We start from the raw sequence: 25,401 nt of genomic DNA on the forward strand, positions 1-25,401 counted from the left end.
TCTGTCTGTGTGGCGACACGTTGAAGGTCGGTGCTTCAAATCAAATGATCTGAACCAAATTAGAGTCTGAATTACCATGACTGTAGTTGTTTATAATCACCATTTAAAACGTGTCTCAGGGTCGATTGTGGGAGCTCATTTTTGGGATTGAAAGCTCACCGAAAGCTGAATCGACAGCCTCTCTGACAGCAGGAATGTTCCTGTTGGCTTCAGCCAGGACCAAACATACCAGATTGATTTTCACTATCTGTTTGCAGTTTAGTTTCCTCTTGACTTAATGTGATGCAACAATCAAAACAAACCATTGTTTCTGCTCTTTATCTGGCCCGTCGGTAGCCTTAAAGTATCAGTTTGATCTCGCTGAAGGGATAAAAAGCGTTGCCCATGACCGTCCTCTTTCGCTCTGTGTCTCTTTTTCACGAGTCTCCATTCAGAGCCCCTCAGATCGTGATGTGTGGGATTCCCCTGCCCACCGTATATGGCTTCGAAATCCAAGAAAATGTGGCTCCAACCCACTCAAACTAAGCAAAGCCCACTCAGCCAAGAGCCACGCAAATAGAGCAGGCGCTGATATGTGAGTAACTTCAAATCTTTGCTAAATGTTGCATAGAATTAAAGCCAAACCACCTTCCTACTCTGCAGCACTGCCTTCCTACTCATCCTACCTAAGGCTGGAGTCAGACCCCCCCCCCCATCCAACGACTCACCCGGGTTGTTAATGATGAGCTGAGCTGCAGGATCTACTTTATTAGATAATAACTCAGATAGAAGGAGCATTCCGCTGACTGGATCTCTGGGTAGATATGATCATGCTGAATAAATGTGTGTGTACAGTGGTGCTCAGGCTGGTCTCCTGAATGGTTGTAGCAGAGGAGGTGTGGCTTCTTTAAATGCTATGATGCGTTTTTGGACTCGCTGTAAAGCACGGAAATACCAGCGTCACTACAGCACATTACATTACATTACTTTACATTACGGTCATTTTGCAGACGCTTTTAACCAAACGGACTTACAGTAAGTGCGTTCAACATCGGTAGGCAGCACATGTTGCTGGTTAAAGAAGGATGATTTACAGCAGAAAAAGCCACTTAACTCTGAGCTTTGAACCATTCAGGCAGGAAAAAGGCTCCTAACTCAAGGGATGAACCAGTGTTGTGTCCACACAGAACAGACAACTTAGCAAAGAAGCCATTTTAAACTGGATCTTTAGGCACTTTGTTCCCAGCAGCCTGTCACAGAGACACATCATTTGTTCCCATTTCTTTAGTTGCATCTGTGAAAAACCGCTTCATAGTTTAAACTTTATTGTACATTTACGTTTAAAACTGCTTTCAGTTACCAAAAGAGTCAAATTAATATAAGAAATTCTGTTTAAAAAAAAATCCTAATCCCAAAAAATTAACGTCATCACATCTAATAGTAGAAAAGTAGAACAAAAACAATAATAAGAATGATATTTTATTCAACATCAAGAAAAAGTAAATAAGATTCAATTTAAAGCTTAAAAAAGGAATATAAGATATAATCTAATGACTAATTATGGAACAATTAATATAAATGAAATGATTAAACTGTTTTATGCCACCAGAAATGAATAATCTAGAAGCTCTTTGTGGGTTTTAGACTGGAATTAAGATTTGTTCCCATTTCTTTAGCTGCATCTATGAAAAACAGCAAAGATAACACAGTTTGACAGACAGAAAACAGGATTTCTGCAGCAACAAGGTGATTCCCAAAGAGCTGTTAGCTGAAAACTTGGCATATCTCAGCATGGTGTGCAGTGTGTCCTTAAAACATTTGAGGAAACTGGACAAGTGGAGGACAAAAGAAGAAGAGTCAGGCCTAAAGAACTATCTACAGCAGATGAACAGGATCTGAAAGTGAGAGGAAAAAATCCAGCAAAGACCTGACACAGGAGCTGAGAGATGCATCTGGATCTTTTACCATTCTCGTATTCTTTAAAGGGAAGTTTTTCACAGTGAAATCCCCTCCTGTGTGACTGTCTTGAGGGGAAAATCTGCAGATGCTGTGGCTCTGCTGGTCAGAGGGGGGCTCTGCTGTGGGGCTCTTCAGATCAGGGTCCCATTTAAGGAGAATAGATTGATAGAATAGGGCTGGGTATCGTTAGCCTGGCTCTCACGCAGACCCTTCGTGCTTCGTGCATCTTCGTTACACTTCGTGAGCTCGCTCGAGGGTCTGGGAGCGCCTTGTTGAGCCCGAAGTCCCCGGTTACCAAATAACCGGGCCAATCACAATCGTGGGGCGGGGTGTTAACAGGTATGACGTAGCATCCGGCGCGACAACGAACACAGTCAAACACAGCCATTGCCGGACGATTAGCTGCTGCTAGCTCCTGCTCGGCTCCTGCTTTGCTCGCTGCTGTTGTGTTTTGTTTATTTTCCACCACAGACCGAAAGACCGGTCGCGCTCCAACGCGTCACGTCCGCTTTCGATATGATTGGTCGAAGTAGTACGTGACACACACATTGAATTCTCCAATCAGGTTCGAGAGGTTTTTGAATACAATCCCGCCTACTCACAGCAGAGAACAGCTAGGCAACCGACACAATTCCAGATGGATGAGAAACATCCATCTGCGTGAGAACCAGGTTAGGGTATCGTGGCCAATTTCCCAAATCGATTCAATTTCGATTCATAAGTTCCTGAATCGATTAATCACGATTCGATACGATTCAATTCAATCTGCTCTTAAATAGTGAAAATGGCTCAACTGTGTTACAAAATACAAATGTATTTCATTTTATTTATTATTTTCACCATAAACAACAGGTTTTAAGTGCAAAGTTGTGAATTGGACAGTTTAAACTTCAGCTGTAAACACAACTGTCTCAAGTCCCAAAAGTGCAATTTTAAAATGATCAAGCGGAGTTTAACTGCGTCGGCCATCTTGCAAGCTTGTGTGCTTGAATGACAAGCGGACGTAAACGCGCCACTGTTGCATCAAGCACGACACCATTGGGGTTGACTTCATGGGGAAAAAAATCGATCTCATGCCATAGAAATCGCTTTTGCAAAATTTAAAATGAAATCGACCCTAAATCGATTGAATCGATGTATCTAAGATAGATACTTTATTTATTTATTGAAGGAAATTCAAGCATCCAGTAGCAAGACATGATAAAGCAATACAAATGTTTATACAATTATAAACAATTTAAAAACAATCTAAAAATTTAAAAAACAATTTAAAAACCAGTTTAAAAATATAAAGTGACCAGTGAAATACAGAAGTGCCATCACTTAGAGTGTCTATAGTGTTTTGTTTTCATCCATGTGTCAAAACGTGTTGTCGTTTTATTGATAATATTTGATTTTAAAACTTGTTTCTTTCCATTGAAAACATAACATGTAAATGTATTTTTATTTATACAGCCCTATACAGACAATTCTTACGATGTACCAAAGTGCTTTACAGCAGGTAATAAATAAAGAGAAGAATAAGTAAAAAAACAAATAAAAACAAGAAACAAACAGTGAAAGCAATAAAATACAACAAAATCAAATTACTTAAACATGTAAACATACTCAAACATGACTTATCACGTCATCTCCATCCTCACGTGCGGCTTTCTGACGCTAATAACGCATAATTCCCCTCTTTCCCACCGCATCTGAAGGCAAGCACCGCCCCTCTCCCAGTGAGTCCGCCTCTGCGCTCCGGCTGACTGAGAGGCTGCGTGGGGGAGCCGGTGTGGGCGCAGCGGAGGACTTTCCTATAAAAGCTCAGCTCCCACGGTCAGACGCGCTCGTGCCTCCGTCAGCAGCCGGTTCGTTTCTCCCGCTACAGTTTGGGAAAAAAAACACCCTCCGAGCCTCATCCGTCTGGAATTCTTCTATGGTTGTGACTGACGCGCCGACAAGGATGTCTCGAACCGACGAGGTGCACCGCATCACGGAGAACGTGTACAAGGTGAGTCGGTTTTGTTTGTAGTTGAGTTTCAGAGCCGCGGAGCGCACGCGCGCTGGGGGGGGAGACACCTGCTGCACCTGGTCACTGGACGACCGTGGCTCAGCTCACCTTTCTGCAGCCGCTTTACCGACAGAAAGGCTCGTATCTTCCCGCTGTTCGATGATTTGATGAGTAAAAAGCGCGAGGAATTAATGAAAGAGTTGAACCGGATTCAGGTGTGTGGTGCAGGCAAAGATTTGGTCTAAAAAAGTGTTTGTAAAATGTTTGAAAATGACCATAAAACCAAGTTTTTAAGTTAAAAACAAAAAGATAAGGTTGAATTATAGAAACAAGAAAAAGAAGAAACATATTTAGGCAAATATTTGGTCTAAAAAGTGTTTGTAAAATGTTTGAAAATGACCATAAAACCATTTTTTTATGTAAAAGGATAAGGAAGACATTTAGGTCTGCTAATCATTTAAGATGATTATATTTTTATGACTGGGAGATTTTTAGCTCCTCTTCTCTGCCGGTTGGAATATATTTCTTTAGTCAGTCCGAGTGCAAACGGAGCAGAAGCTGTCGCCATCGCAGGTGAGCCGGGCTGATGTTGCCTCTGTGGACAGACTCGGGTCCTCCAACACAAAGCTGCACCTCAGGTAGCTCAGCAGGAATAAAGTTTGGCTCAGAGGTGTTGGTGGATGCAGGAGGAGAAAGAACTGATGATGGAGTCCTTTCAGAAAGCGGCTGCCCTTAAACAACATGAAAACACACACAGACTGAAAGCTTTTCCTCTGAAAAGGCTGGAATAAAAAAAATGAGCGCCTGATGTGTTTACAAAGTGGTTCTTTGGGCATGAATCAAATAGAAAATCACTGGGTTTCATTCTCTGTTTCCTTTAGTAATTCAGCAGGCTTTTAGATCTCTTTATGTAACTGTTCATTTATTTTTTTTGATGATCTTTGAGGCCTTTCCTTCTAAATGTTTCAATATCCGATCTCAGGAGTCGGAGACTTTGTGAGAAATGTTCTTATTTCATGTTTATTTTTGCTTTTATTTAGACAGAATGTATTTGGGTTGATTAAAGGGAGAGTTCAGGGGTCAAGTGTGAAAACGATGCAGGGAGGCCGCGCTGGGGCTTCTTCCTGTCATCCGCTGCTTCGCCACTGAGGAGACGCAGTTAGACCGCCTGCTGGCTGCAGAGAGCTCAGGCTGTAGGAGCCCGCCGCTCATTGCTGTGGCATTTGGTGCTGCAGTGGTGGGGCCCCTGGGGGGGGGGTTTTGAGCTGCATTTGGGGGGCCGTGTTCAGAGAAACTAACGGATCTTTTATTATTCATTAAAAGCGTGGAAGATGGAGGCACAGAGGTGCCAGCTCCCATCAGATAACGGGCGTCTGTTTGTCCTCTGAGGAGACGGGAAAGAAGCGGCAAATATCAGCAGTTAAAGGGATAGTTCGCCTCTTTTGACATGAAGCTGTATGACATCCCATATTAGCAATATTATTTATGAACATTTTCCTGTAAACCGAGTTCCAGCCTCGTTTTGGTGTTGATGAAGGTAGTCCGGCTAGTTGGCTGGGGTTTAAAAAATAAAGTGTTTTGCTTCTCAAAACAATATGCGTTCAAAAGAGTAATACATTTGCATCACAAAATCGTGCTCCAGGAAAAAGTCAGACCTCACAATCGCTTGGCCCTATTTTCTCTCCCTTCGTATCACTGCCTGCTGCAAACACCGTAACAGGCGCGGCTGTTGGCAGGCGGCAGCAGGCAGTGATACGAAGGGAGAGAAAATAGTGCCAAGCGATTGTGAGGTCTGACTTTTTCTGGATGAACGATTTTGTGATGCAAATGTATTACTCTTTTGAACGCATATTGTTTTGAGAAGCAAAACGCTTTATTTTTTTAAACCCCAGCCAACTAGCCGGACATCAACACCAAAACGAGGCTGGAACTCGGCTCACAGGACGCAGCAGGGGGTAAGAAAATGTTCATAAATGATGTTGCTGATATGGGATGTCATACAGCTTCATGTCAAAAGAGGCGAACTATCCCTTTAAATCAGGCAGCATTACGATGGCTCGGGGACAATAATTATACAACATGCTGCAGCACAGAGTCGAGCTGAGTGCACTGGGAGGGATATTCTGCCTACATCTGACCCCCGACCAAGCCTTAAAGGGCCAATGTGTGGGATGTGGAGACATTTAGTGGCAACAAATGGGAGTCCTAAACCACAAATTCTGCTTCTTTTTCTGCTCAGCGCCTTTAAGTAGACGGCAGCCAAAAGGAAAAACATGGTTGAATTACTCGGAGCCTTACAAAGAACTCGTGTTGACCCTTTTCTGCTCAAACAAAGGTTTTATTTTCCATGCGGTCGGTTTGTCGGAGCCGTTTCTGGCAGAATGAAACAGCAGCAGAGGCCTTAACCTCGCCGCTCTAACATGAGCTGCTGAGTGTAATTTCAGGATGACTCACACCGTGTGTGTGTGGGCAGCAGTGTCTCACGACTGCGTGTCAGCACCCATGCTGTACTGCGGGGTGGCTGGCGCTGTATCTGGCAGGGTAACGATGTTCAGAAGATGTAGATTTCAGAGTGCGCTCCCCACGGGTTTCGGCTTGTTGGAAGTTTCATACGTGTAAATGTGGCTCAGCGGCGTTTCCTCAGGTTGTTGCCGCTCGCTGAACAAACACCATCTGTATGTTTGTTCTGCACGAGTGTGTTTAGCCAAGTATTGTAATCCCAACAGCGCTGCGGGCTCCGTTTGTTGACTGCAGCCGGGGCGAGGCGGCCTCTATTGTTACATGGTGGGAGTGGATTAGACGCAGATCAGCTGATTGATTTCACTACTTTTGTTGTGCTTTTTCTTTCTACCCGTCTCATCCTCCGTCGTTGTTTCCAACCACAGGAATTCGGTTATGGCAGGACTGACGGATCCTGCCTTCCAAAGGGGTCCTTGCAGCTCTGACCTGTCGTTTGTTTCTCATCAACAGATTGAAAATGAACGCTTTCTACATTTCTTTTTTTCAGTTAATTTCCTGCCTGTTTTTTAATTGTTTGGATCCAAACCTCTGTTCTCCACTGCTGCTCTGGTCCAAGTTGCCCAGACTCTCCACACGTGTTCTCATGACGATGCGTATTAATAGCACACCCCATTCAGCACTTTTTGCATGTCATTTATATGCATTTTTAAGCTTTTGGAGTCTCATTTTACAGCATATAGTATGGTGGAGCGTCTCCTCCTAACCCACTACATACCTTCAAAGTAACCGGACCTACAGAAGTCCAAAAAAGCCTCGTAATCACTCGCCAAATGACTTTTCATGAAACCAGGCGGCCCACAGAGGTGTTCCCCAGCTCGCTGAAAGGCACCATCTTTCTGCTGTGTCATGGATTGACCTCTGAGGTTGGACCCGATTCAAACGCCTCATGATGGAGGTGTCCAGAAGATGCACCAACCTTCTCAAATAGTTCCTTTTCAGGCTGTAATCTGAACCGGTCACGATTGGCTGAGCTCTGCGCCCAACCTGAGGATGACCCACACATGCACTTTTTAGTGGTTTTTTTTTTTTTTTTTTTTTTTTTTTTTTTGCTCTAAATGTGTCATTCTTAAAAAAAATTTTTTGTCATGAATCAGCTCAGACTGTAGCCTCCGATAACATGGTGCTGAGTAATGTGCCTAACCCAACAGGAAAACTCTGCATGTTTCTTAGTCCTTTGACTTGGAGCTTTCTGTTGCACAATGACCTGGGCTGTGTTCGAAACCACATACTGCATACTGCATACTCATCGATCAGACAGTATGCAGAGCGTTTACCCACAATGCATTTTGCTCCTGCCCAAGCCGAAATCAGCCGGCCTGAAGCTGATTTCTCTTAAGCTCTAAACTCTGTAAACTTTAGCAACATTTGAAACATTTTCGGGCGAGAAAGTAGTCGTTTAGATCCCAACGTGTTGAAAACCTGACAAAATACCGGCTATTTACAATTTTGTTCAGACGAATTCAGCGCTACTAAAGCTAGCCGCAGTGAGCAATGCACTTTCTGTTATTTTCACAAAATAAAATACCCGTTGCCTTTTATCATAGGGAAAACCATTACGATACAATTGGTGCTTTTGTTTTGAAAACAGGAAGTGAACCTACCCTCGTTGTAGCTAGCTTGAAACTGCCGTTTTGACAGGAAATGACGATCGGCGAAGTCACGTTACGTTGCATCTTGGGTAGTTTGAGTACGAGTACTAACCTCATGATGCATACCCAACATTTCGGAGAATCTAGTATGCATCTGGGAAAAAAAGTCAGTATGAGTAGTAGAAGTATGCGGTTTCGAACACAGCCCGAGTGTGCATCTAAGAGACGACGGGCGACCTCCTGAGACCTCGGTGAATCAGAAGAGGCAGCTTCATGACCATAGATCAGCGTAGAAGCGAACACAGTTAATGGACTTAAACCAAAATCGGACGGTTTGTTTACTTGCAAAGCATTTAGTAAATCTTCTTCCCTTGTTTCTGTTCTTATTCTAATGGTCTGACCTGCATTATGTGTGGAAGTCTGGAGCATCCATCTCTTCTGATGTTGGTACTTGTATCGCCTGGCTGTCACCGGAGAGCTTTCTCCAGTGATCGGAGTCACAAATCCCAGAGAAAATATTGTGGTGTAACGGAGCCCAGTTTCTGTGAGACACTCGGCTGTGGGAGCCGGCCTGTGAAGCCAAAACTGTTTGCTCTCCCGGGAGGGATTTTACTCCAGAGTGTGTGGAGTGCCGAACACTTCATCCCCGCAGTCTGTTCGGTTCTCCGTCAGAACTACAGCCTTCTCATTTTAAAAGCTCGGTGCGAGCGAACGCAGTGACGACAGTTTTCGTGCCGTTTTTACCGCACGACATGTAGAATAAGCACAGCTGGTGTTTCATTGGACCGTGATGCTTTAATCAGAACATAATGTTCTGGAGTTTGAAGCCATCAGGGCAGCTGTTGGAACGTGCAGCAGCTGTGGTGGAGTCGAGCTGCTCCGTCACCGCCTTCCTCCTCCTCCATATTCCAGTTCACTGGAAGATGTTCTGGCCTCATGTTCGTGACCCAACTGCTCGTGTTGGGGTCGCCTGAGGTTAAACCGGGCCTGCGGCCTGCTCTGAGAAGCCTTTAATCCACACTGGAAAAAATCTAAGTATATTTGTCTCATTTCTAGTCAAAATATCTCATTACACTTAATATAAGACACAACTGCCTAACAAGTACCCATTTCAGCCAGATATATGGACTTGTTTGAAGACGATACATCTGGAATATCTTGTTAAACGAAAAAGTCTTGAAAACAAATTGTTTTGAGTCATATTTCATATGAAACAAGCTTTTCTTTTCTTTTTTTTTTTTTACATTTGAAGAGGTTTTTAAGCTAATTTCAAGATCACTTTTATCTTAAGTCCCAAATATCACATTTTTATTTCAAGAAATCTTGACAAGCCGATTTTCACTAGTTCCATTGGCAGATTTTTATTATTTTTTTGCTTATTTCAAGCAAAAACGTCTTGTATTTTTTTTTTTTGTTTGTTTTTTTTAAACTTATTTTTGGAAGGGCATTGTTTCCAGTGCAGATGCTTTGCCACGGCAGGATTTCTCTGGTGCAATGGCTTGAAACCAGCAGTTTTTCTCCTCTCATCAGTCGCGCTGCGTTCGCCTCCATTGTCTCTGCTCGGAGCTTTATCGCCGGCTTTGTGCTGCCCTCCCTGCAGAAAACGGTGCCCACTCGGGCTCCGGGGTTCGTTCCAGCTGTGATCTGGTTACCGATCTCTGGGCCTTGGTGGAGTTTGTGAGCGTCACGCTGACGCCCTGCTGTGGGGGTGTGAGGGAGATTATGATCAGCATGCCGAGCGCATAGGATGCCCGTAAAGCAATGACTGATCTCATTACTAATTATCACCGACTTTGCAGCTCTGTGTCGACTGTGATCCTCACAGAAGAAATGGTTTCTGAAGGTTATGGGACTGGGAATCTATTAAATTCCATTAATTGTCTGGTTTGTAAAATGTGGAGAGGAAAAAAAAAATCAGATTTTTGGCACCAGAACTTGATCTGAAAATGATTTAACAGAACTACTCTGCAGATGTTTAACATGTTCACTTCTCTTTTTTTTAAAAAGGCTAATTCATTACATTACGGTCATTTTGCAGACGCTTTTATCCAAAGCGACTTACAATAAGTGTGTTCCACATCGGTAGGCAAAAGAACTTCAGGTCACAAGAAATCAGAAGTGCATTTCCTTCCAAAACCAAACAGCTAAGAGCATAACTAGTGCTAGAGTAAGTGCGGTAAGTCAGGTACCGAGACAAATGGGAAGACAATTTAGGTGCGTAAGGAGCTGGGACGAAACAGGTGATGTCCTAAGAGGGCGGATCTGGGTGGTGTTTCCTGAAGAGATGGGTATCGTTCCACCATCGGGGCGCCAGAACAGAGAAAAGCCGTGACCATTAACATTCCTGTAATTGTGAAAATGGTCGATTGGTTGGCTAATCATTTAAAGCTGCTAATGTTTCATCAGGAAGCTGCTTGCTAGCGGGTTAGCTGTCACTGCTTAATCTGATAACCTCTCCCAATCATCCACCCCTCGTGCTCTCCTTGGACGGTTGAACCCGTCCGGCAGGACGAGGATAAATTGTTTTAGCTCTGCTTTTATTACAGCTTCTGAACCTTAATGTCCCAGTGAGCCTTTGAGCAGAACTCTGAGTGTGTTTCTTGGATGTCGGCTGATTTATTACTTGAAGTGTCGCAGCAGAAATGATCAGTTTTACAGAGACTGCCAACGGTAAACATGAATTTATCTGAATCTTCGTGGACGCGGTGGAGCTCTGTCTTTATAGAAGACTTACCAGTTATGTGTGTGAATCGGGGAAAAACCCAACAAAATGTACCCAAATTACTGCTTTTTGTACAATCTTCTTTTTTCCATTCACTCCATATATGTTGGTTCTCATCTGGAAACCATCAGCTGAGCACAGGTGTGCTTTTAATGTAAGATTTTACCCACCAGTACCAGCTTCCCTGGCTGTCATACAACATAATGCTTACATCTGCTGTGTGTTTATGTGTGTGTGTAGTACATCAGCACCCTTTAACACATCGGTTATCAAACTGGAGCTGCAGGGAGATCGAGGAGCAGCGGTGTGGGCTGCCAGAGAGCAGGAGGTTGGCAGAGGATGAAAGGAAAGTTGCAGGGATGGAGCTCCAAACTGAATGGAAACAGAGAAAAGAGGCCAAGGTGTGGAGCCGGTGTTCCTTTCTGACTCTAATAAGACTGGAATTAAGGGGAAAAGACCTGAAAGGCAAGAAAAAGGTGACATTCTCTGCCCCAGCTTTTGTGTTTTTAATTGGAGATGAAGCGCCACTGAGATATTTAAGGTGGAATCTGGAGTTTTATGACGGTTTAAAAGCACAAACGATTCAAGTAGAAGAAACTTGAGCAAATTTCACAGTAAATGGCAACCATTTATGGACTTTTTTGCGACAATATAACCCCCCTCCCCCTTCTTTCTTCTTTTATTTATTTATTCATTTTCTATTAGTTATGTTTATGCAGACAGTTTAATCATCTTAAACAGACTGTCATAAATCCTTTTTTATATAGTCTATTTGGACTTTTTTTTTTTTTTCTGCAATTGTTTGTTCTTAAAACATAAAAATATAATCTAAATCTAAGGGTGTATACAAACATGTTTAATGACCACACCATTGTAATACACATCAATAACTCGTGTGATGGGCTGTGTTCAGATGTCATGAACACGGCTCATCCTGGCATCACACACGTGCACGTATGTTGAATCTCTGCACAGGAAACGCTGCCAAAACGAACCTCGTCTTTATTTTTGGGAGCGCGTTGGTGTGAGACGTATACATGTTCCTTCACGTGTACGTGTGTAGAATGAGGAGCAGGTAGGGCTGAATCGGATGCGTCACCCTGAGGCGATGACGGTCCTCGTGTAGGAGACTCCCTCCCGCCTGCCACCTCCTCGCTCTCTCGCCTCTCCCGCGATGTGAACCCAACGTGAGGGGAATTTAAAAGCGGGCTGCCCTGTCACGTCGGAGTTGGGGTGGAATGGATTGGAGGGGATTCCAGCACATCCCTATATGGCACCGGAAGTGCCCCCTCCTTCCCGTCTCTCGCTGCAGAACGGGGGGGGGGTGCCGACTCTCCCTCTGCTCGCCGATGATGTTCAACTGAAAGGGAACTGAAATTGGCTGACTTAACACACACGGTGCGGATAGACACTGAATTCCCATCTCCTGAGGTGCTGAAGCAGCACAGCTTTTGCACAGCAATTGTCTCGCTGAATGAGCAGAAGCAAATAACGTCCATTTCCCGGGGAAAAAATAACACTAATGGACATAATGCCATCAGCTTATCACACTGGCATAAACAGTCTGTTATGCATCGGGGATCCCTAATGGCTTTTTACACATTAGCAGAGATCTTCTGCACAGATCTGCACGACTTTGATGTTATGAAAAGGGGAAACTGGGATGAAATGAGGTCTATATTTGATATTAATCTCATATTCTGTGAAGCTGTAATGAAAAATGTGCTAAACTTATTAGATAGAAATCTGTGCTCAGCAGCCAGGGACTGAGGAATCCAGTTCAGAGGTATTAAAACCACAGCTTTGTGTCTCTGAGCCCCCTCATGCCACGTGGGCTCGGGATATCTGAGGCATCCTGGAAAAAGGCCGGGATGCGTCCAGTGAGCCCCCCCAGATGTGTTCCAGTGGGTCTCAAATACTTTGATAAATGTTGAAATACTGATTCGACTTCTTTACTTGAGTAAAAGTGAGAAACATTACAAGTTCTGAAAATGAAAATTCAATTCGGGGTTGTTTTTATCTTTAACGGAGGTCACACCGAGGTCTCCCTTTGGGTTCATCGGTACATCCGTAAGTCTTTCTGCCAATTCAGACGCCATTAAGTCAAGTTTACGCCTTAGAAGGGGAAAAATTCAGCTTCCACATATTGGCCATGTGATGGAGTCCTTCCAGCCTTCCGCCAAAGGGAAGCTCGGACGCTGACAAGCAGGTATAGAAGATAGATGGATGGATGGACATTAAAACTCTGTGACGAGCCTCTTTTAAGAATAAAGGAAATGAATGCATTGATTGAATAAAATAAGTACTCGAGTAAACTGGAGATTCCTTAAAATTAGGGCTGGGCAACAATTACAAACTTTTTATCTAATTAATCACATGATTTCCCTGATTAATCACGATTAATCGCATTTGTACGCAAAATCCAAAAGTAGTGTATGGCTTTTAGCAGTTAGTTTTATTTTAAATGTGCTGCCATATGAATGAAAGTGCCATAACATTTGCTGTGCAAACACACTTTTAACATCAGCATCTTTCTGTAGTTTTTATGTAGAAGCCTCGCTCCACTGTCTGTTTCCTTGAATGACTTGCTGCTATCAGTTGTGTGTTTTGCCTTTAAGTGATATTTTAGACTGGAACTACTACGCTGAGAAGACAATTCAACTTGGCAGTGTTTACAGATGACTTTGGTTCTGTCGACTCCGCCGTCTGGAAGAACTTTAAAATGAAAATGGCTGAATAAAAGTTCCGTACCCTCCTGGTGGATCCGCCGATTACTTTCTTTTCCGGTTCCACAGCAGCAGACTTTTACAAAATAAAAGCCTGTGAGCAACAGACTTTTACAAAATAAAATAATAAAACCTGCGCTAATGCGCGATTAAAATATTTGCTGGCGTTAAATGATTAACGAGTCGACTCGCCCAGCCCTACTGAAAAGTAATTAAAAGTTGACTAAAATCCCTAATTTTAAAGACTTTTCTGGGCCCAGATTTTCTTATGTTGCGTTAACTCTTAATGGGTTTATTCATATTAACACTACAAGAAAGCATGCAAATCTGTTTGATTATATGTTTACAGAGTTTTAATCTGCATTTGTTTCTAGACATGTTTCTAATCCTCGTAAATGCATAATTTTAATAGAGAAGATGGCAAACGTATAGTTTCACAATGGAATCAGAAACCTCACATCTTCAAATACGATTTAATTTCGTTAATTGTTTCATACGTGGGTACCTGCTGAAACGATTAGATTAAATCCTCTCCAGCTGGAGTGTTTGTACTGAGGGCTGCAGCTTATTCCGAACCGGTCCGGTACCCACGGGTCGAGCCTGTAAGTACGACAACACGAGGAGGGTGGAGTTACACCGTATCCTGCAAGCTGCGTTTGAGTAAAGTTTCTTATCAGCACGACTTTCTGAGATAATTGAGCTAGTTTATTCTATTTGGGCACGGAACTGATCTTCAGTCGGGAAAATTTGATTTGGTCTCGTCTCTTTCTGTCCTCCAAGCAGTCGCCGTCAGTTTGAGTTCTTCCACCGTTGGGAAACTCTGTAAAGAAAAAGCGAGCAGCGCCCCCATTTAAAATGGTCGTTTGCACCCAGTTGTTGTGTTCCCATCAATGCTGTGCCGAGCCGGAGCCGATAAGCAGCTGACGACTGCGGAGTCGTTTGATGGTGCAATCAAACAAAAACTTAAAAAAATTCAAACTAAAGGGAGTAAACTTTATAATCTCATTGCAATAAATAGATTTTCAGCTAAAGAAATCAACCCTTTTTTTTTTCTTTTATTCACTTCATATTGTAATGTTGAAATATAAATAAACACTGATTCTGTGTGAAGTCGGATGACTTTTCCCTCTGTGGGTTCCTGTCTCCACCCTGTGCTGCAGGGCTGCCTGCAGGCAAATACAACAAAAAGCTGCTTTTATCAGAAGCCGAGAGTCACACTGAGTGAAAGGAATTAGTTTTTCTCCTGATATGTTCACAATCAGACAACCAGGAAGGGCTAATGTTAGGCTGAGTTTCCACTGGATGCATGAGAATAGAAGTAAAGTGTGGCTTTAACCACTTGAGCCGTTTTTGAGTGCGATAATGTGCACATAGAGGAAGATCTTAGCCTTCTCAGAGGGTGGAGAGATGAGCTGGAGCCCGAAGGAACAGAGCAAACCCTGTTCAGGAAACATCCCTATGAGCTGCTCCTGCCGACCGTTTGCAGCCAGAGACGCGGGCTCAGTGGCAGGTTGTGGAAAGGAGACATCGTAGGTTGTTTGCTCCTTGTCGTTACCATGGAAACGGGGAGGGTTCATGCAGTGCCCGGGCTGGGTTTGGCCACATCTCACGAGTCAAGGTGACCCGCTGTCATCTGTTTTCAATCCGGTTAACGACCCAGAGGGCGACTTTAACTCATCACTCGTGACTTCGTGTTGACGCTTTGGTGTTGTTGGGCGAACACGAGTGGGCAAACTTCCTGTTGCACGTCAGCCTGGATACCTTTGTCTTGGCACGAGGAAGCAGACTTAGTTTTGGGGATGTGACGGAGGAATAAAGGCAGAAACAAAGCCATGGGGAAACTTGTTGGTTCATCTGCTCACATTTCCTTTCAGTCTTCATGTAAAATGTTATTTTCTCAAACGAAAAGCTGGAAACTCCAGGTGACTTTCGTGCTAATTAACGTGCAAACTTGCTCTTTTTGTTTTGCTCAAGTTGTGTAGTTCAGAATAAAAGCAAATGAGTCTGGATTTAAAGAGGATGTAACACCCCATTTACAGCTTTTAATTTCCCTGTGACGATCGGACACGTTGGCACATTTAGACATTCAAAGACTCTTGGATTCGATGTTGGATAATCCAGGATTAATCCTGATGTTCATCTGAGGTAACATGTTTCAGTTTACCATCTTTCTTCCTCCTGTGGTGGGATTTTCTTTTGTTAGTGCTCCTCCTAAAAAAAGTCAGTAAGATCTAACTGGATATGTTGCTGCCTGTAATCTAAATATCCAAAAAGCCTCCGTTTGGTTGAGTGTGACCACATATGAACAATTCCAAAGACATGCTGAAGACATCTTTTAGTCCTAATAATGTAAAATAACTTGGTGTTTTGGACCTCCTTCTGGGGGATAAAATGGGAAAATGATTTGGTTTGTATGTGGACTGATTCATCCAGCAGACAGTTGGATCCTATGCTGGTACCCAGATAAAGATGACATCATTGCCATTTGCAGATGGGGTGTGAATATGGATGTTTTCTGAAATTCTGCGCACATTTCAGAGCTCACCATTAACTCATTAAAACCTAAGAACAGTTTGAGATGAGAGCCGCAGCTCTTAATGTTCTCTTAAACCTTTTTATCTCGGCTTGTGAAGCAGATGGAGCACGAAATAAAAGCATCCGAGTTAAACACCGTTGGACACATTTAAAAAAAAAAAAAGATCTTTTTATTGGCTCGTTATGAGACTGTTTGCTCCTCACACTATTGACTCAAATGAAAATAGACGACGGTTTTTCTTGACTTTTCAAACCTTATTGGACTAATTAAATAATTTGGTTGCATTTGTGACGCCCAGAAAGCTTAAACCAGCTTTTTGAGGTGTCCTGAGACATAAATGCTAATAATAGATGAAGTGATCTTTTCCCGTTGCTTATTATTTTTCCTTCTTCGGTCTCCACCTGGCGCGTCCCCGCCCCTCCTCCACCGATGGGGTTGCCAGCTCTCCTCTTGCTGGTTAATCTGTTTGGCAGTGAGTGGCCCAGCAGGTCCTAATGGTGCCACATGGCTGGCTCGGCTTTACAGTAATTTACGCCCCGACATGATACGAGCCGGCTGCTGTTTGTGTAGGTTCTGACTCACCTCGCCACACAAACCGCCTTCTGTGGCAGAGCCAGCTGGGTCACAACGCTCTTGATGCCGCTTGTTTTTCTGCATCTTCTCTGGTTTAGCTCTGATGGTGCTCACCTGTGTGGCCAGTAATGAAGAAGATACTCCTGCTCCTCTTTTTAACAGTGACTGCTGACATGTTCTTCTCAAATTGAATGATTAAATAAATTAAAAAAAAATATCAGTCATTTATTATTAGTTAGTAGTAGTATTTTTATTAGAATTGGTATTATTATTGTTGTTGTTGTTAATATACAATCATTGTAAATATTAATAATTTTTTGAGCTACTTGACTAATTTGAATTTCCCCCATTGGATGAATAAAGTATTTTTCGATTCAAAGGTCGACATGTTGTTCAAATTGGAGGCAAATGTAATTTTCAGCATCTTTTCTCACTTATTTTGACCAACAACGGGAGAATCCCACTAAATCGGAGACATTGGAGGGTATTTGTAGACAGTTTCATGGATTTTTGGAGAATTTAACAGGAACTAGGACTTGGTTTCATTAAAACATCAGATGCTTGTACATTTCTGTCTTAACTAACTGCTGAATTCAGTACAGATTTGAGGCTTCAGGTTCTCTCTCCGATCATAAACAAGAGAAATATCAGTGTAACCCCCCCTTGTTTTGTGGTTAATGGCTTGTATAACCTCTGGCTTTGTAACACATCTGTCTCGGGACCTGGTGTCCACATGCATCTTTGATCTGCTTTGATGGATCTATTAACCTTGATGCTGAGGGCGAGCCGCTGCTTGTTCTCTTCCCCTCCCCTCGTATTAGCCGGCTGTTATGGTCACTGTGGCACTTTGAGTGATTTCAGCTGCAAAATCAAAGCTGGACTGTTCGGCCTTTTGATCAGGAAGTGCTGCCACGAGGCTCGCTCGTTTTTTGGAATAGGATTCAGTGAGTTTGTGCTGCCAACAGACCCACACTTGCTTTTAAAGCTGCCTGTCAAATCTCAGAAGATGGGGAAAAAAAAAACAAATCGAGAAACTATTTTCACATTGAAAGAATAAAAAGATTTTCAGGTTCAAATCCTCGTCTCTCCCACAGAAACCGACGCTGTGCAGCAGCCAGCTCTGCCTGCCAGCACACCGAACCCACAGGAGCTTTAACGTGTCACCGAGCGCCGCGCTATTCCACCGCTTTGCTCGCACGCACACACGCATACATGCACCGTCTCACTCGGATGCTTCCAGAACAAACATCTGCCTGAAAAACTGTTGAGATGAAGAGACGCGACTTCCTTTTCCATGTGAAGATAAATGTTTCATGTGTCGGTGAGATGGATCGTCTGAAGTCGTGCGCCTGTGTGAGACGGCATGTGGATGTGCACGTGCCCCCCCCCCACACACACACACACACAGCACCTGGAAAACAACAGGAGGGAGACCGGCCTCGTGAATCCGTCTAGTCCACTGATACTCACTATTTATTTTCACAAGAGCCACATTGGCAGAGCAAAATCAAGGGAAGAGCCACTTTTACCACAACATACTAAAGTCCCCTTTTACAAATATGCATTTCTACATATAAAACATCCCACAAAAAAGAAACAACACAGCCAATACATTTTGAATTAAGACCATATGTACCTTAAAGGGATAGTTTGCCTCTTTTGACATGAAGCTGTATGACATCCCATATCGGTAACATCATTTATGAACATCTTCTTACCCCCTGCTGCGTCCTGTGAGCTGAGTTCCAGCCTCGTTTTGGTGTTGATGAAGGTAGTCCGGCTAGTTTGCTAGGGTCCCGAAAATAAAGCGTCTTGCTTCTCAAAACAATATGCGTTCAAAAGAGTAATACATTTGCATCACTAAATCGTTCATCCAGAAAAAGTCAGACCTCACAATCGCTTGGCGCTATTTTCTCTCCCTTCATATCAATGCGTTCAGCCACCTAGCGATAGCCGCACCTGTTACGGTGTGTACTGCTCGGTCTGCTCTGCGGTCTGCACAGTTTACACAGCCTGTAGTGATACAAAGGTAGAGAGAAATGGCGCCAAGCGATTGTGAGGTCTGACTTTTTTTCTGGAAGAAAGATTTTGATGCAAATGTATTACTCTTTTGAACGCATATTGTTTTGAGAAGCAAGACGCTTTATTTTCGGGACCCTAGCCAACTAGCCGGACTACCTTCATCAACGCCAAAACGAGGCTGGAACTCGGCTCACAGGACGCAGCAGGGGGTAAGAAAATGTTCATAAATGATGTTGCTAATATGGGATGTCATACAGCTTCATGTCAAAAGAGGCGAACTATCCCTTTAATACTGGGATGAGTGGAAGCTGGCATGCATGTCCTTGACTTTCTTCCTGTTGTATTTGTAGTTTGTTGTTGTAATCATAGTGAGACATTCAGGATGAGCATGGTTTTTGTGCTGGTTTTTGCCCTTTTTAATTAAAAACCGATCCATTGTGCCTGCATCTCGCGCTGGCTAAAGGAGCTAGCGTGCACTGCGGTCAAGTGTGACGGTGGTTTAAGCGGGCTGCGTTGCCAGGTTTAACAAAGCCCCCTTTAGGAAACACCATTAAGCCTTAATTAATACTTAATACTACAAAAACACAAACTTAATAAAAATACTTAATACTGTGCAGTATTCGCTGTGTTATTTGAATTTTTTTTTATTGTTATTGTTACCATATTGTTATAAGCTACAATGTGAGTATGAGCTGCCAATTAAAGCTTGAGGAGCCGCACAATGAGTATCTCTGATCTAATTCATACAGTTAATGGGTTCTTTCAGTGAGAAGCCTCACAGATATCTGCTGACGGATGACTCAATTAGTTTTCTGATGGGAGTTTTCCTCCTAAAGATGCTACATGTTTATATTTTCACTCTGTCTCTGCTTTGAAGCTGGATTCCACTTCTCTCTTGACTCAGCTAATCATTTGCGTAGATTCGCCGTCTCGGCTGAAGGATCAGGGATGTGCTTCATGGTAGATTTTTAAATATGCAGTGATTGGCTCCACTGGCGTTCAGCCTGCTCCTGCCTCTGTGACACGGAGAAGAAATGTCTTCACCTGAGTGTCTCTGCACCTGAAAGAACGTAAGGTTACTCTGTGTTATCACACCAGAGCTGACGCACAAGAACATTCACCCGACGCTGCAACGTGATGCCACGACTTCTTGTGTTGTTGTGCAGTTTCTGCTTTTAATTGGTTCTGGCGATTAGCGAGTCGTTTTAGGCACATGACTGAAGCGAAAGGCCAAAGAGAGGCGTTGCAGTGTTTGCTCTGTAATCCCTCTCGTTTCTCCTCGGTTAAATTTGCGCTTTCATTCAGCGGAATGCTAATCAGCCTCCGTCCCCGCTGCTGGAGGAACAACAAGTGATTGAGTGTGGATTAGCCAGGCGCCGCAGTAATGATCCGATTAAATTCACCCCTGAAACGTCTGAGGCGTGTGGAGGTGAGGTGGAAACCGGTGCGACCTGAAGGCTCCACATGAGGCCAAACGCAGTGTTTGGAAAAAGCTTAAGAACAAGAAGTTGGATTGATCGGGTCGGCAATCAGACTCGTACAGGAGATGGAAAATCTACCAAAACACCAACAGTTTTGCTTTATTTAACAAGGAACACAAAACCAACAGAAGTGACCGTTTGTGGAGGCTTGTTTTTTGCCTCTGTGTTGATTTAAACATCTGGGTTATCTCATAACTTTGGCTCGGTACAGAGCCAGGCTCCATGCTCGGCTCATTTAAAGTCAGTGTTGCTTCTCTCCTCCAGGATTCTGCCAGGAAAAAAAAAAAAGGTGTATAGGACCCTTTGAAAGGCTGCTTTGCTTTGCACACACAACCTACGGATGGAAAGTTCTCGTGGTGTCATTAATGCTCCACAGGGAGCAAAGATTTAGAACATTTATCAGCTCGCTGATAAAGCTTCAGGATGATCCATGACAATCCAGTTCAGTTGAAAAGAACCAAAAAGCACAATTTTCTCAAGATATATTCCTGCTTCAGCATCATGTAGCTGATTTGCATGACATTCTGTACATTCTGGCAGTTTTTGATCTCACTGGAGCCTAAAGGAGCTTCCTGTCCTCAGGCTTCAGCAGCAACGATCACCTTTTAACAGACTAAACATGGAGAAGCAGACCAGGAGAAACTCATCCATGCATTCATCTCCAGCAGACTCCATCACTGTAACACTCTTTTAACTGGACTTCCCAAAAAGAGCATTAAACATCTGCAGCTCATCCAGAACGCTGCTGCTGGAGTTTTAACCCGGACTAAGAGATCTGAACACATCACAGCAGCTTTAAAATCTTTACTCAGGCTTCCAGTCAGTCACAGAATAGATTTTAAAAGCCTGCTGATGGTTTACAATCTGTGATATGTTCAGAGAATATAAACCCAGCAGAGCTCTGAAATCCAAGGACTCAGGTCAGCTGGTCCAGTCCAGAGTCCAGACTAAACATGGAGAAGCAGCATTTAGCTGTTATGCTGCAAACAAGTGGAACAAACTGCCAGTGGAGATTAAACTTTCACCAAATGGAGACATTTTTAAATCCAGGTTAAAAACATTTCTTTTCTCGTGTGTCTATGCATGAAATCTGCACGCTATCTTTGAACTTATATGGACTGTTGCTTGTTTTTAAATTCATTTAAATGATTTTATTTGTTTCTCTTTATATTCTTTTATGTATTTTTAATGCTTCTTCCACTCCCTGCTGCAATGCTTTTATTTGATGTAAAGCACTTTGAATTGTTTTGTACATGAAATGTGCTACAAATAAACCTGCTTTGATTTGAAGAGCACCTGATCTTTAGAAACTTTTTATTTTTTTTGACTGGGAGAGCCGTCAGGCTGAGGTCTGATTATTTAACAGGTCACGACTACAGTCAGCTGCGAGGAGACGCTCCGGGTCGGTTACACTTTTTTAGTCCGAAATAACTCGTTTCTATCATAAGTTCTGGCTTCTTCTGCACTTTGTCTCGGCTGGTTGACATGTGAGACACCAGAGTCGGTGGTTCTTGATTGACGCTTCCGTGTCTTATCTGCAGACTTTGAGCTGCAGCCCGTGATGTGGACGAAGCATCATCTTCAATCTGTTGTTTTATTTTTATTTTCTCAGGTTTTATAGGTGATTCCACCTCCAGCTGGTTAGTTTTTGTCTCAGTTTGTTGACATGAGAAAGTGAGATCGTGCCTTTCCTCTGACAGGAACAAGAATGCAGCATGTGAAGCTGGACCTGTCTGACAGAGACTGACGGACTGATTTATGAGGCGTGTCGTGCACATGCTGAACACGCACACGCTGCCTTGCTTTGTATCTATTTTCCACGACGAGGACTGGGCTGCTCTCGGTCTTCCATCTTTATTCTTCGCTCCCCGTCCTCATGCCAGGCGGCGGGGCGTCGCACATGATTACCTCTGCTGGAGCGCTTCCACTGACTCGCTTTGTTGTGCAGCCTTACATAACTGATGGGAATGAGAGAACCCGGAGTAAAAATAGTTGTCCCCCCCCCCCCCCCCCCCAGAAGTATTTTTCTTCATCATCTTTGTGTTTCATCACACTGTGGCAGCCCAGCTGAACACTCTTAATTTAAATTCAGAACGCTGTGAAATCCTCTCCACTCTGTCCAATCAACCCCTCTTAGTCGAACACCTTTCTCTTCATTTCCCGGGCGGTCGGCCTGCATCTTCTTCTTTTCTTGCACTCCTTTGTCATCCCGTTCTACTTCCTGCTCCCTTTTTTATTTTTTTTAATTTTTTGAAGTTATGATGAAGCTTCTGTTCCAAGGTGACTGTGCATCAGCCAGCAGGCATTAGCAGGCGGCCCTTGTTGCACACAGCCATGAAAAGCTGTCTGTCATCCTCAGATGTGCCCTAACCTCCCTCTTCCTTATGCTCATTATTCCATTTTCACTGTGTTCCCCTTTCTTCACTTCTACATTAACCTGATTCGACTCAAACAGTTTTCCTCGCCGTCTTTTTATTGAAGTAGCACTTTAAATAAAGGCCTCAAATCTCACAGACTCCAAACATCCTGACCAGGCTTCTCATGCATGATCCATTGGGTGTCCTGTGGTATTTGGCATCCAGGATCCATTTTAGGTCTTGAATAGCGCTGGGTGAGTTAACTCGTTATTATCGCGTTAACTTGCTAATTCTGCTAATTATTTAACGCCGATAAATATTTTATCGCGCATTAACGCAGGTTTTATTTTTGTATAAGTCAGTTGAATGCATCAGTCACACAGTTACAGCAAACACCACAAAGCATGGAGTGATGAAATAAAAATAAACTAGCAGGTAACATCACTCGGTCTCGATTCGAAGCTCACGGAGCTAACCGGCGCTACTTCCTGTTTTACTTGTTTCAACATAAAAGCACGTATTTCAAAGTAAATTAAAAAAAAAAACAACTCCTGCATTTACAGCCAAGTTGAATTGTCTTCTCAGCGTAGTAGTTCCAGTCTAAGTGATATTTTAAAGGCAAAACACACAACTGATAGCACCCAGTCATTCAAGGAAACAGACAGTGGAGCGAGGCTTCTACATAAAAACTACAGAAAGATGCTGATGTTAAAAGTGTTTGCACAACAAATGTTATGGCACTTTCATTCATATGGCAGCACATTTAAAATAAAAGTAAATGCTAAAGGCTATACACTACTGTTGAATGAATGTTTGGATTTTGCGTACAAATGCGATTAATCGTGATTATATAATAATAATTAGATTAAAAATTTTAATCGTTGCCCAGCCCTAGTCTTGAATGTTGTGAGTGTCCACAGATCAGGAATAAATGGATACAAATGACCGGAACCCCCCCCCCCCGAAACTTCACTAACCTCTGCTTCCCTCCTAACCTTCTGTGCTGTTGGAGAAGCCACAAAGGGAAAGTTTAGTTTTTAAATTGGCTGGAGATGCAGCAGAAGCAAAAGGGCAGAGTTTCTGCACAGCCAGCCAGCACAACTCCTGTTTCCTGACTTCTCCTTCCCTTCCTAACAAGCCCTCCGGCCCTGTGCTTGTTGTTCTTCTCACAGTGGATACTCTGCACTTATACGCAGCCATCTGTCACCGAGGAGAGATTCAGAGTCGCATACAGCTTTAAATGTGCATCTGTTGTCACAGCTTCCCGTCCGTCTTTTCTTCTTCTGACTGTTTACCTTTTTTAATGCTTTTTGTCTGTCTGAATTTGAATAGGCCGGTAAAGAAAAGGGAGTTCTGACTGGTCATCATTAGTTTCATCAGAACCTGTGATATCTGCGACTTGGATTTAAAGGAACAGTCTGTAACATTACAAACACTGAGCTGTGAAGATGGCGGTCTCAGATACTATCTAACCACTTATTTGATCTCTATCAGTCGGCTAAATGATTCGGTGAGGATAACGATCGACTTCCACTTCACTCTTAAGACTTTTGTTTTTAATTCCCATCTGGGGATAAAGCCACATTTATCCCCAGTTTGCTTCGCTTCTTCATATTTCCGCATCTTTTAATGAGGTTGATTCACACATCTTTGTCTGCTTTTGCATCATGCAACTATTTTTAGAATCAGTTCCCTCGAACAGCCATTTCTCCGCTTTCTTCTTCTTCTTCTTCACGGTCCTCTGAACGGTACTTTTTCTACACGTTTGTGGCTCTTGGACACCAAACCAGTGTTGGAAGGCCCACCTGCGGGGTCTTTTCACATTGTCAGCATTTGGGGGGGAAAAAGAAATGGCACCTAAACACATGGTACCCTATTTATAGTGGACCGCATACATGAAGTGTTAGCTTGTCTGTAGCAAAATGCTAATTTAGATCCAAACGCAACATTTTCTCCAATCTTTTATTTGGATCCGGTCTCTTATCAGTTCCCAGAGTCAGAATCAGACATGGAGAAGCTGCATTCAGCTTCTATGCTCCACATGTCTGGAACAAACTCCCAGAAAGCCTCAGATCAGCTGAAACACTCAGTGTATTTAAGTCCAGGCTGAAGACACACCTACTTTCAGCTGAATAAAGCTCCAAATCTGAAGCTTGAGTTTCAAAACCTAATCACATTTTAACTCCTCATTTTATCTTATTTTATCTATTGTTCTTATTTCTTTCTTTTTTGTTTAAATCATGCTTTTTATTTCTACTGTTTTAATGTCTCTGTAAAGCACTTTGAATCGTCTCGTTGTTGAATTGTGCCGTACAGATAAACCGGCCTTTTTATCGTTGCATCCTGTGGCCTTTTATATGGATGTTTTCTGAAATTCTGCGCACATTTCAGAGCTCACCATTAACTCATTAAAACCTAAAAACAGTTTGAGATGAGAGCCGCAGCTCTTGATGTTCTCTTAAACCTTTTTATCTCTGCTTGTGAAGCAGATGGAGCACGAAATAAAAGCAGCCGAGTTAAACACCGTTGGAAACATTTTAAAAAAGATCTTTTTATTGGCTCGTTATGAGGCGGCCGACTTCCTGTTTGCTCCTCACACTATTGACTCAAATGAAAATAGACGATGGTTTTTCTTGACTTTTCAAACCTTATTGGACTAATTAAATCATTTGGTTGCATTTGTGACGCCCAGAAAGATTAAACCAGCTTTTTGAGGTGTCCTGAGTGTACAGTTGAGGCATAAATGCTAATAATAGATGAAGTGATCTTTTCCCGTTGCTTTGACGCTGTTATTTTTCCTTCTTTGTTCTTTCTTCGGTGTTGTTGAATTGTGCTGTACAAATAAACCTGCCTTGCCTTTTATCGTTGCATCCTGTGACCTTCAGTGAAAAGTGAAACTATTTATTTCCTAGTCGTGATGTGGGTAAACCGACCCCTGTGAAAA

At 43.0% G+C, this 25,401-nt stretch overlaps 1 protein-coding gene across 5 annotated transcripts in view; it reads left to right on the forward strand.

Annotated features, from left to right (window-relative positions):
* baiap2b (BAR/IMD domain containing adaptor protein 2b) overlaps positions 1 to 25,401 on the forward strand; it is an 87,267-nt gene that overhangs the window by 5,030 nt on the left and 56,836 nt on the right. For 4 of the 5 annotated variants that reach the window (XM_075458310.1, XM_075458311.1, XM_075458313.1 and 1 more), the window contains exon 2: positions 3,639 to 3,931. In XM_075458310.1, coding sequence (XP_075314425.1) covers positions 3,857 to 3,931 — 75 coding nt within the window. In that variant the 5' untranslated portion in view covers positions 3,639 to 3,856. Of the gene's footprint in view, positions 1 to 3,638; positions 3,932 to 25,401 lie in introns of those variants that run through there. The other variant, XM_075458314.1, reaches the window with a different exon arrangement.

This window comes from Odontesthes bonariensis, chromosome 23 (assembly GCF_027942865.1).
Source record: "Odontesthes bonariensis isolate fOdoBon6 chromosome 23, fOdoBon6.hap1, whole genome shotgun sequence".
Taxonomy (NCBI): Eukaryota; Metazoa; Chordata; class Actinopteri; order Atheriniformes; family Atherinopsidae; genus Odontesthes; species Odontesthes bonariensis.